This window comes from Oxyura jamaicensis, chromosome Z (assembly GCF_011077185.1).
Source record: "Oxyura jamaicensis isolate SHBP4307 breed ruddy duck chromosome Z, BPBGC_Ojam_1.0, whole genome shotgun sequence".
In the NCBI taxonomy this organism is placed as follows: Eukaryota; Metazoa; Chordata; class Aves; order Anseriformes; family Anatidae; genus Oxyura; species Oxyura jamaicensis.
The window spans coordinates 24916023-24929331 of record NC_048926.1 but is presented as its reverse complement, the minus strand read 5'-3'; the positions used below and the strand labels follow the sequence as shown (position 1 = coordinate 24929331).

Below are 13309 nucleotides of genomic sequence, written 5' to 3'. Positions count from 1 at the left end.
AGGATCAGTGACCTTACTTGGCAGCATGTTCCAGTGTTTGACAGTTCTTACAGTGATATTTATCTATAATATCTAATCCGTTTGTTTAGTTCTAACAAGTAACATCCTGTGTAATAAAAGTAACAACAATCCCAACAGGGCCCTGTGTATGCTGATCAATAAGTGCATCTGTTTCATTTCTTAAGCATAGTAAATTATATCTTAACTAGGGCAGAATTCTACAGAAGGAGCTCGATATGCCAGTAAGCCAGACTGCTCCTTTAAGTACAAAATTACTTAGCATGTGCAAAGTTTTGTTTTCAAGTTCTTGTTATACTTGATGTGGGGTGAAGTCTTCCAGGCTCCAGATGGATGGATTGCACTGTTAAATTTGAGAGGGGGAAGGAAGAGACGTAGAATCATCTAAGAATGGTTTGGGTTGGAAGGGACCTTAAAGACCATTTGGTTCCACCCCCCTGCCATGTACACCTCCCACCAGACCAGGCTGCCCAAAGCCCCATCCAGCCTGGCCTTGAGCACCTCCAGGGGTGGAGCATCCAAAACCTCTCTGGGCAGCCTGTGCCAGTGCCTCACCACCCTCCGAGTGAAGAATTTCCTCCTAACATTTAATCTAAAGCTAACCTCTTTCACTTTAAAGCCATTACTCTGTGTCCGATCCCTACCTTCCCTGACCAAGAGTCAGTCCCTCCCCAACTTTCCTGTAGGCCCCCTTTAGGTACTGGAAGGCTGCAGTGAGGTCTCCCGAGTGCCTTCTCTTCTCCAGGCTGAACAGGCCCAACTCCCTCAGCCTGTCCTCATAGGAGAGGTGCTCCAGCCCCTTGATCATCCTTGTGGCCCTCCTCTGGACCTGTTTTAACAGGTCCTCGTTCTTGTGCTGGGAGCCCCAAGAGCTGAATGCAGTGCTCCAGGTGGAGTCTTGTGAATCCTTTACAGCAGTGCTTTGCTATTTTAGACAATTTTTCAAGGCAACAACTGGTAAATACTTCACCAAATGAGACTGTATAAGAACCTACTGTAAGCTAGCTAACACTCCAGTACGGATTTTTATTGGAATTGGTTTTGGACCTTTTTTATGAAGTTAGCTTAATTCTTAATCGAGCTTACTTCAGAGATAGTAATTAGTGCAAGCCTGTACTCACTCTGTATTTGGAAATTAATGCAAAATGAACTTGTGGAATTTTACTTTGTAGTGCCTTTTTAATAACTGTATAAAGAACTTTCTAGTTTACTGTTTTAAACAAAATAGTAGTTCACTAATAAATGATTGTTTCTCTGACTTTTTTTAGTATGTTTTAATTGAATTTATGAAACAACACTCTTTTGAGGACCCTGTTTGTATTAAGGCTTACTGTGCTGATTCTCTATTCTCTCTGCTTCTTGTTTTTTGTCCTGTGAGAAATAAAGCTGTGTTTTTGCAATAGAAGGTGTTTTTGCAGTGGAAAATTCCACTAACCTTGCATATTCAAAAGTGATTGTGCAGGCTTGACAGTAGCATACCAGTGGGGAGTAAGTGAAGCAGATAAGAGGAAGGTCCCGCTGTCCCCAAATGAGGAGGATAGTTAAGAAAAACAGGACAAGCAGTGTGAAATCAGTAAAAAAAAAAAAAAAAAAAAAAAAAAATCACATGCCCTCTAGCCACGAGAGAAGAAAAAAAAAAAAGGAAAAGGAGAAATTAACTGTTGGTCAAATAAAGTCGTACATATATGGTATATCAATAAGCATCTAGTAGTTTGTGAACCTGTGGTACTCAGCCAGTGAGGAAACGGGAAGAATCAAGCGTCAAGTTCAATTAAAAGATTATGATGTACTTTTGCTGGGTGCTGCTGCTTGCAGGACACCTGCCTTTGCAATCATGAATAAAATAGCTTCACAGGAGACCCTTACTTTTACTTAAGTCCATGCAGTTCTCCAGATATGCAGTACCATGCTAGAGCTTGAAGATGTACCTTCTTTACTTTAATGACTTCTTGCTTCTAGGAAAGTCTGGAACTGCACAGCTATGTTTCCTTTTGTATAGCTGAATGATGATTTTCCAGGGCAAAATTCTGCTTGTTTTATCTTGAGCGGCTGTGGGGCTTTTTTCACTGCTTCTTAGCTTTGATTGGAGGTACAAAAATGGGTTCTTCAGTTTAGAAGGAAAACTTAAGGCAACATGAGTTTAAAATGCTGTAAATGACATGGTTGAATGGTATAGTTGTACCTTCTGTAGCTCAAAAATAACTACCTAGGAGAGTATGTAGCCATTTAGATTCCACATAAGAATAGACTTTGCTTTTTTTTTTTTTTTTTCTTGAATTCTTAACAGATGGGGGCAGTCTATCAATACAGTCATCTGACAGAGGCATGCATCTCATCACTGCAGCTTCTGTTAAATCCTTTCTTAATTATTTTTCTGTGTAATTTCACTCTACCCCATCTGTGCATGCTGCATGCCAGCAGCTGGAGAGACTAGAGTAGATTAGGTGCCAGTATCTGTCTGTGGTCATACCCTGGGTAATAGTGATCTGCCTGAGAGAAGGAGGGATGGCACACGACTGCGTGTACCAGTGTTTTATGTGACTTCTGGCAGCATTCTGTGGGGGCATTGTTTAAAGCAGTGTCCTGCCTGTGGCAGCTCTTGTAGCTGGCTGTGTTAGCATCGTTCTGTGGATATGGGAATATGTGTTTAACCTTTCTATGATCCATACATGGAAACAGAAAAGCAGTAGCTGCATTCATCAGCCTGGGACGGAGAGCCTTCAGGGTATCAAGGTGTAGAGGGCTAGGATCCAGCAGTAGGAAATGTCCCCAGGAGGGGGAAGAGTCCCAGAGGAGTCCCCAGTCTCAGAGTCTGCTGAGGTGGTAGCTTTTATAACATCCCCATGCAGCTGTTGTCCCACAGCCCCTCTTGACTTCCTTAGAATTTCAGAATGCGTAGCCCCAGCTCCAAGCTACTGTTTCAGTTTCATTTCTTCCATGAAGCGCGTGCCCTTACATAGGGACTGGATTATTTTTTTCACAGTCATTACTATGTGCATAGCAGACAGCGAGTCAAGCATTGTATAGATGACAGCTTATAGTGGAGCCTAACAAATGCAGAAATCTGAATCTGAAGAATCTTCTATGTAATCGGTTCCTCATATTAATGTGGTATATATGTTATTGACTGGCATCTTTTAATTATGGATCTTTAACAAGTGTTACAATTGGTTCCTCTGTTTATAAGCATTTATACATGTTCCAACCATTAGCAGCACTTCAGGCTGTTTTGACAAAGTATCTTTAAAGGATAAGTATCTTTGAATTCACTGTTCAAATACTTTCTGGTCTGCCTGTTCACTTTTAAACACTATCACATGTGTCTGTGAAAGGCTACCTGGCTCCTTACTGGAGACTGTAGGCAACCATGCTCTTTAGTCTAGCTTTTGCATCAAGTATCTGCTTATTGGTTAAGTTATACTTTCAAAACTGTTGTAAATTCAGCTGCAGAGCTACAATAATCAGTTTTTTTTTTTTTTTTTTTTAATTTTTATTTTTTGGCCTACGTTGCATAATGTATACAGTTTTTGTTCAGTAGCTTTTTGTTATTCTGGAGCAGGGTTTGTAAGTATCTTATGTTTGAAGATGATGAGACTCGATCTACTTGATGTAGAGAAAATTGGAGGAGATAACAAATAAGATTAAGCAGGACAAGAAACAAACAAAAAAGACCCTCAAAAACTTTCTTGTAAGCTGCTTTTTATAGGTGACCAAATTGGCACAGGTAGTTGAAACTAGATACTAGAGTAACCACTAGTGGAATAGTTAAGCAATAGATTGAGTCCTGAATTTGAAAACTGAATATGGTACATTGCTTCTCTGGTTAACCAGGTGATTTAAGCCTTTGTTAAGTAGAAAGCACTGGAAGACATTACTAATAAATGACATTGTGTTTGAGAATATGAGTAGGTCATACAAGAATTGAGTTAAACCATACAATTCTCTTAAAAATAACTGCCCTCACCCATATTCATGTCTGAACAAAATTAAAATTCTATTTACTTTCTAGTGATCCATAACATTCCATGTGTTTATGGCAAGCAGTGCCATGCAAAAACAGCTAAGCAGAATGCTGCACCGTGGAATATTATCTTCTTTTTCCTAAAGTTATAAATATCACAGGTAGCACATCAGATTTTCAGTTTATCAGTAACACTTCCTTTAAAACAACTGGATCAGTTCTTACAGACTTAATGAAAACATATTTATTATAATAGGAGACTGTTTCCCTATAATTGTCTTGTTTTCTTAGGCTCCTCCAGGAAATGTGAAAATGCCTAATGTACCCAGTACTCAGCCAGCAATAATGAAACCAACAGAAGAACCACCTGCTTACACGCAAATTGCAAAGGTTTGTCTATAACTTTCAGGTACTGGATTCCATTTAATTGTAGTTATATAAATGTCCTTCTGGAATAATGTCTTTTATAAATAAGCATGGCTTCCTACTGATTTATAGAAATTAATACTGCTTTTAAGTTATTTAATGTTTTCATGCAGTACCAAGTCAGTCTTCATCCATAACTGGAAATTCTTAATTATATGAGATAGATGTGGAATATTTAGAGTTCGTATTTTTTTTTAACAATACCTAACAATGTCTGTTCTGTTCAGGAGCATGCCTTGGCCCAGGCAGAACTGTTAAAACGTCAAGAAGAACTGGAAAGAAAAGCAGCTGAACTGGATCGCAGGGAAAGGGAAATGCAGAGTCTCAATCAGCAGGGGGGTATGCATGAAAAAAATACTTCTTTAACTTGCAGAATTTAACTTCTTAGAAACTGTTTTTGTTTTACAGTTACATTGTTAAACAGAACAAAAAGTTTTTTTTATAATCTCTTCAGGAAAAGAAAATTTATCTCATTTGGAACAGTGCATGCAGTCAATAAGAATGGGCTTGTCCTGTGCAGATTTTCACAGCAACAATTTTAAATGTGGCCTTTGTTATATGTTACTCTCCTATCAGTTATTTTTATTTTAAGGTAATATCCAGGTAACTCTGTTGAATAGAAGTGGAGCATTTTGAGGAAAAAATAAAATAACTTAATAAGTAGCATGTCTCCGATTTGTCTTCTGTCATTATGTATCGCTGTAGAAGAACTTCGATTTTTTTGTAACGTTTTCTTAACTTTTGCTACGTTACAGACATAATGTTCCATGCAAATAGCAAAAGGAGTGTTACTAATATCTGGCATGATGCTTAGAACACATAATCAAGATCAGCATCTAATTCTACTACAAATTTTAACTGTGCTATGTAATACAAACAGTTTTTATACTGCACTTTCACAAATGAGAAGATATACTTACTCTTAGATGAAGATACTATGCTGGAAGAACATATTATGTGAATATTCCCTTTGAAAAGGAAAAATTTCAGAATGAAATTAGAAAAAGGCTTCAAAACACTGTGTGCAAGGTTGACTTTGTGTGGTCTTTTCACTTGTGTCTAGAATTCTGACCATTGTATTTCAACATCATTTCCTGGTGTTTTTTTTCTTTTCTCCTTTTGAAATTGAACACACAGTGGTAGAATTCTCAATTGCATAATTGCTTAGAAAATTGCCTGAGAATTTGAATTACTACCATGTCACGTGTTAGGGTCTGGGAATGGGGAACCGCTGTTCTTAGGAACAGAATTACAGACCCTTTATTGAACCATTTTTAATTTCCTCAGTGTTTATTCTTTTCAATACTTTCATTAAATCTCTGTACCTTTCCTCCAACGTAATGATTTTTTGGTAATTTTTTTCATTTCCTTCTCCATATATTGCCCTTCACCTGATATCAGCAACTTGCATTGATGGTCTGGATTGATTATTTTTCTGTTCCAGGCTTTAGTAAGAGTTTTGTTCCTTTCATCTATAACTTAGGCAAAATAATACCCTGTCCATTTTCAGAATATTCTTTAAATGGTATTTACTGTGTTACTAGGTTCCAGTTGTTAACATCAAAGTTCTTGAAGAATGTGTGAAGAATCTAAAGGATTCTTTAGTAAGACTGAACAGAAATGAGAGATGTCTTAAAACTAAAGAGTGTGTTAGGTTTTTACTATATGAGTGTGTAAAAATTGCTGCAAATCAGTAATTATATGTAATGACTGAAGAGAAGAATACTCTTTGCCTTTTGATAGTTTATTTCTTTTGCACGCTCATTGAAACTCCTTTGGAAACACGGTAGAGGTGTCTTGCTTGCAGGGCAGGGTCTTTTGCAGTAGCACTGTATTTCCATTCAATTTAAAATGGTGGCTGCATATAGAATCATAGAATATCCCAAGTTGGAAGGGACCCACAAGGATCGCTGAGTCCAACTCCAACATCTAGGACACTGTCTTCACATACAATTGACTACAGTACAATAATGCTTAAAGCTGGTAAGTCTGCTTAGCTCCACGCCTGTGCAGCATTGTACTTGAGCTGCTTAAAATGTACTGCTTCCTATTTCAGCTAGTTCATCTGGGCATATCTGAAAAATCAGTTTCTCTCCATGAAGCTAGTGTGGAGGTCTCTGCATTCATACTGTAGGCAGGTCATTGAAGTTTTCTTAGTAGGCCTTGAGGTGGTAATGTGTTAAAGGAAATAACTCTGAGCTGGGCCTTTGCTTATCTTGGAAAATGAGTATCTAAAGATAGTAATACCTAAAGTATCAAGCCGTCTCATCAACCTGTCTCAGTCTTTGAAATTTTTGAAACCTTTGCCACTGGGTTGGAAAAGAACATTAAATACTATTCGTAAAAACTCAAATTATATAATGTATCTGAATTTTTCTATGACTCTGTCTTGAAACTTTTAGTCCTGACAGAAATAACTAAAAATTGTAGAATAAAGATCTGAATTGTTATCAGATATCTTTCATACAAGAAATTCCAGAGTAATTTTTAATGTGGATGGGCATATTAATTGATTACCTTTCATAGGCTTCCTCTATAAATCTTCAGCTCTTACAGGGTAGGTTAAAAAAAATCTTCAGTGAAAGAGACAGTAAACTAAATGGGTACTCACTGTTTTGTACCTTTTTGGACAGAACTGTTAGCTTCATCTTGTCTTGAGTGAGGGAAAAAATAATTAAATAATACAAGTATGTAAGATTTTCAAGTTTTCCATTTTTTTAGCAGGCAAACTGTTAGGAAAGCTATGGTTAAAATAGAAATTGCAATACCTTGTCAGAATTTCAAGTAAAGGGTGCTTTAGGCTAGTCTTTAGTTTAGTTTTGGAATATAGTGATTAATATATCTATCGAATCCAGAATATGAAGTGCTTTAAGTTACCTCACCTGAATCTCTGAGTCTGTGCATGGTAGAACGTATCTACTCACCCTAGCCTGTGAATAGATCAGTGTGCTGTCTGATACTGTGTTGTCTTTTGCTGTGTCCTTACTCAGTCTGAAAACTTTATATCCATACATATAGGTGTTGTAGGACATACTGTACTGTATTCAAGAACATTTAAATAGGTGGCTTTCTTCATGTTTACAGGCTTTTAAGCAAAGCTTTGTCTGTAAACTATATTGGGAAGTAGTTAAAAGTGTTAGAGATACACCAGTATTAGAAATATCAGGATTCTGAGAATTAAGAATGTCTTTTTATCCTTAGTCTTTGTGTTCAACAGAGTGAATGTGTATGGTGAGACTTAGGGAAATGTGCATTTAGAAGTCAAGTAACTCTGAAAAAATGTTTTTCTGCCAAAATCTGAGTGTTTTCTTAAGGTATCTCTTATTACTTTATAGGAACTATCAGCTACCTGCTTAGTGCTTTACAAGGATGCTTTCCTTGATCTATCTGCATTTTGTTATATTTTATTTCTGAAGTTTGTGTGGACTGCTGATAAAACTCTGAGTTCTTCTGGCTCAAGCTGTCTATATGCTTGTGGAACACTTGTGCATAAAACAATTTGAACAAGTCCAAACGTTTATCATTTTCTAGTATACAGAAATAAAAGCTGTATTATAAGGCTCTTTTTTTTCTGATTTGCAGGTAGAAAAAATAACTGGCCACCTCTTCCTGAGAATTTTCCAGTGGGTCCATGTTTCTACCAGGACTTTTCTGTAGACATCCCTGTAGAATTCCAGAAGACAGTAAAGATTATGTACTATTTGTGGATGTGTAAGTATTTCTTTAAAGAAAAAACAAATTGCCAATTGAAACTTGAATTTGGGTTACTTTGGGTTTTGCAGCATCTATAATGAGATAGATTTTTACAATCCAGAAGTTAAACATTTAAGTGAAATCTTTTTGTTAGCTTTGATTTTAAAAGTATTGATTTTTTTCATAGAAACTTATGTAGGGGGGAAAAAAAAAAAGAGGAAGGATTACCCTAATGCAGCTTGTTCATGGTATATTGTATTTTTCTGTTTTAAAAATCAGTGTTGCTGTAAAACAAGATTTGACCATTTATTACCTTAGAAATAATTTTACTGTTTTAAAAATCAGTTTATATGTTAAGAAATACAGTTCATGATTAATGTTAATAATAGACTTGTGAGTTTGAAAAGAGTAATAGCCATTTGCTTTAATATGCATAGTTTTAGTTTAGTATAGTTTTAGTTTGTAATATGAACTTAATATCACTTTAGTCTATTTAAAAAAAAAATTGTGTAAGTAAATTAGCTGAAGAATCAGTCCATGTTACAGCTATCCTTTTTGCACCAAACATGCCCAGAAGAATCTTCATGGGGTTAATTTTGCTCTCATTCAGGTGCTGTTTTGTGGTGAAAGAAATGCTGAATGAATCAAATTTGCAAATGACATCACATTTGCTTTGCCTGTCTGTCCGGTGTGATAAGAGCCTAATAAGTGCTCTCAGAATGAGGAAGTTCCAAAGATTTTGGTGCTCTGATGCCTTTAGTATATTTTTTATTATAATAAGGGGATTTGTATTTTTTAGTATATTTTTTATTATAATAAGGGGTCATTAATCTTTAAATAAGTAACTAAAACCGTTGTAGAATATGAGATTAGTACTCCTAAATCTGACAGGCTTTATATCAAGTCTAACATTAAGGACTCCAAAATGTTAAGATACTTAATTGTGTCTACTTGCAGGACTGAGTTTTAGAAGTGCCAGATGTTTCAAGCACAAATTGAGTTGGGCAGTGAGAATTGGAATATTAATACTTAGTACTGATTATTATTAACAGGATTAAGTAATTATTAATAATTATTACTTTCCCCTTCTGCAGTAAGTAATCCTTTCCCCCACTGCAGTAAGTAATGGAAGCAGTGACGTAATAGTATTTGAAAATAGATATGACTTCCACTCTCAATCTGACAGGTTATCTTCTAGGCAGACTAAGATTTTAAGTAAGTCCTCTTGCTCTTTTCTTTCTTTAGGTCTCATACTCTCAGATTTAGGGATTACTCAGGAAGGAGGGAAAGGGGCACAATAAAGAAAGAGAAATACAAAATCTATTTTAGGCTAGAAAGAAATGGTTGAGTACAGAACTCCATGCCTTACGACTGGCTGTTAAATCAATCCCTGTGACTCTTTTTTCCCAGGAATGTATCTACATGGTTTGGCTTATACTTCATTAGGGTGGCTATGCTTCCCCAGTGGAGGCACTCATTACCACAGCAAACCAACTATCTTCTGCTTGCTGTTGTACCTCCTATCCTGCTTCTTCTTTCAGAACTTTCAAAGGTTTGTAAGGGCTAGGGGCCTGTGAAGATAATCACATTTGGATAAATCTAGTACTGACTGCTCCACATTTTGTAAAGTAGGTTAGTTTTGCTGTCCCTTTTTAGCAGCCCTAAAAACATACCTTTCTTTTTTGTGTGTCTGTGTTGGCTTGGTTAGTAGCAATCTTAATATCTTTATTCTTGGACGTTATGTATCTGAAGAAACTTTTCAACCTGTTTCTGATCTATACATACTTTATATCATGAGAATAAAAAGCTGCTTGTATCTGATTCTTTGATGTGGTTTTCTCTTTAAACAGTTTTTTTTTCTTTTCTCACTGGGGAGAGCCTTTTTTTTTTTTTTTCTGAGTGCCCTGACATGTTATTGAACTACAGCAGTTAAATAGTAATGGCTTCTGTCAGCTGACAGTGGAGCTTTTCTGTGCTGTCTTGGTTTTGCTACCTTTGTAGTAAGACTGTAGTTAGAATGGCAGTTTTCCTGTCTCTGTGGCACTGGGCAGTTTTCAGATCTTTGTATGCTGTTACGAATGTAGTATCCCATGGCTCTTGATTATTATATAACACCAATTTTTGACTCAAAAGCCTGTTTTCTAGTTGCTCTCCCTGCAGCCCAATACTATGTACAAAAAGAGCAGAACTGATTTAAAAGGATATTTCTTATTTGAAGTTACAAGCTGAAGAGGTCTTTAATCTCATAGAAAACTTTTGTGGCATTTGGGTTTGTTACTTTTTGTAGTTTGTGGACATTTCCTTTTTCAATGAATAAGACTTTTGCAGGTTTTCAAAGACAAATGACTTAAACTACAGATCATGGTGGAAATATACCCTAAGGGGTCAACTTTTATATATTTTTTCCATTTAGGAGACTCCTGTCTCATTTGTTCTGGTGTATGGGGAGACAATCAATAGTATATATGTCTGTCTGTAGTGATGTTTGTCTTGCCATTTCCTGAGAACCTCCAAGGACAGACACTTCAAAGACTCTTTCCAGTCTTAGTGGAAATTTTACTTGTTCCATCTGCTGTTGTTACAAAGCACACATTTATTCCCCTCAGTTATTTTCTCTTGAGTAAATTAGCATAGTTCAATCACCCTTTCTTTGTAAGTCATGTCTTCTAGAGTTCTGACTCTTTTACTGCTGTTTGACAGTTTTGGTATTTAGTCCGTTCGTTATTCTTATGGTATTTTTATTGTGCAGCATCTAGAATTGGACATTGTGGACTGTGTCCTGTATTTTACTTGAAGGCTTAATATACTGTGTAGAGCAAAAAAAAAAGATAAAAGTTCACATTTTTGTTAGTATCTGCTCATGTTCCTGCATCCTGTTACAATTCTAGGCTATTGTGCAATAAGGTTGTTATTATCTGCTCATGTTTTTTTTTGTTAGTGGCACATGGTGGCTGTTTTTATCATAAGCACATTCAGAAATGAACAATCATGAGGTGTGTTGGCTGGCCAGTGGGCTGTGTATCAGGAGATGTTCTTCTTTTTCTAGACTTCTCTCAGGGTGAATTTCCAAAGTGAATAGTGAATTATGTTTGTGCTGACTTAAGTCCGTTTTAGAATCTTTCTTTTCCCATGCTTTCCTCACGTGTGATGGATTTTTTTTCCCTCATTTAAAAAAAAATAAAAATAAAAATCTAGTCTACATTTTAAATCAATCTGATTTGGTTCAAGTTTGTTGCCTTGTGGTGTTTCTCATTAGGCATCCCATTCCACTTGAGGCATTCGATTGTAGGCTGGCAGGGCAGCTGGTTCCTTGCGGGGGGGAGGGTGTGGGCACGGAAAACAACCAAAGACATGCATTTTTCCCAAAGGTGGGGAAAAAAAATGCTTGTCCACAGCTGGACTAGGAAATGGCTTTCTTAGATCATGCGGAGTACTGCATTAGTATAGCTTTGTGTGTTCAGTGAAGTTATTGTCATACAGACATTGCATGACGCAGAGTTCTGACAAAATCTTAGGTCATTTCAGCCCTCACAGTTGTATTTGAAGAGGTATAATGTTCTTAGAGCTGTTACCCTGAACTTGAAAACACCTGCCTAATCATACAGTGACAAAGCTTATCTAGGTGTCTTAGTGAAGTCCTTGAATCACAGAACAAATGCCTCTGTATAGCTTTCAGCAGTGAGAGAGAAGGGAGAGCTGAGCAAAGGGAGAATTGTCAGTGAAGTCTGAGGTCCTGATCTGTGGCTTGCAGATTCTCTTTTTTTTTACAGCCAAGATTCTCCAGAAGGGTAGAGATGTGGACTGCTAGGTTACCAGTTTTATCATTCTATTAAGTTAAGCAGGTGTGACATTGTTAACTCTTCAATGTTGTTTCTCTTCTTCTAAAACCTTTCCTCTTACCTTAATTGCACTTACAGAAAATGTAATTTATCTGAAAGCTGAAATTCGACTAGAATGTGTATGTTTCTAGTTATCAAGGGTGTTCCCCTATTTTCCAGTATTGATTAGGAAAAGAATACCATTTGGTAAACTTTCTTGTATTTATCAAATTATAGTAGGAATTAGGATTTTTATCCTTTGTTATACTTCATGGTTCATACACACTAGAATTCTGAAATGTGTTGTTTTGCTAACATCTTGGAACAGTGCTAAGATGTGCAAATGCTTTAAGTGCTCTTTATTTAAGATTATAAAGTTTTCGGCTTCTGGTCACTGCTAGTGGAAAATATGTAAATTTGTCTGAAGGAAACTATTTTTGAATTCCTTCACCATACATGCAATGATGTGTGCATTTTGATTAAACATTTTTTTTAAAAAAACTAAGTTGATTCAGGGCTTATTTAAGCACTAGTTAAGAGGGAAGCAATGTTCTTTGAATAGCCCTTTTTCAGATTCTTTATAAACATGCTAGTTCTGTTAACCTTACCTTCCACTGGAATGACTAAAATGTTTCTCTGGCCTTAAATAATCAGTGCTTCAAGGAACTGCTTGTGCATTCTTCTTATAAATATTATACTTTATCCTAATGTACAAGGACAGAAACCATCCCCTGAAATAGCAGAATCACTCCTGCATCATTGGGTATTGCTAAAAAGAGACAGAAACTCATTTTTAACTGTGTGGCAGAACTAACTTCTGTGCCAGATAGCATGAAAGTAGTAGTTGTAGTCTTTCACACTACTGCTATATCTTTTTTGGTTGTTCCAAGAGTGATGTATGTAAAGTCATAAGGCCAGTGCATTTTGAAATTTAATTGAAATTAGATCATTAAGCTGTACCATGATTTTGTTTTACTGAGAAATATATTTACTAAGTGTTTTTTTTTGCTTTACTACATATAAGACACAGTGTTTGGTTAAAAGATTTTTATAAAAGTTCCTTTCAAATTAGAGCATGTACAGAGCTAAATTTTGTTTGAATTTATATAATTTATAAGCTTTTCTCTTAAACATAATAATGCAGTAGATACATATTGTAATATTAAAACTGATAGTCTGCATTTATAGAAAAAGTAAACAAACAGCATATTAAAGTGCAAATATCTGTATCTAGTAGCTACTGTGGAAGTGTCAATTACAGCTGCAGTGGAAAGGTCTTTTTTCATCCTTTTAATATTGAAAATTAAATTAATTTTTATGACAGTTTTTTCTTCACCATATACCTGACAATAATTGATTTTTATTGTTCAGTATTTTCACTTGGGAATATTGG

The 13309-nt window shown here is 36.1% G+C and overlaps 1 protein-coding gene across 3 annotated transcripts in view; it reads left to right on the top strand.

The window, feature by feature from the left end:
- Window positions 1-13309, top strand: part of SCAMP1 (secretory carrier membrane protein 1) — a 44121-nt gene that overhangs the window by 21456 nt on the left and 9356 nt on the right. For all 3 annotated transcript variants that reach the window (XM_035309210.1, XM_035309209.1, XM_035309211.1), the window contains 3 exons: window positions 4271-4369; window positions 4633-4744; window positions 7988-8116. In XM_035309210.1, coding sequence (XP_035165101.1) covers window positions 4271-4369; window positions 4633-4744; window positions 7988-8116 — 340 coding nt within the window. The remainder of the gene's footprint in view (window positions 1-4270; window positions 4370-4632; window positions 4745-7987; window positions 8117-13309) is intronic.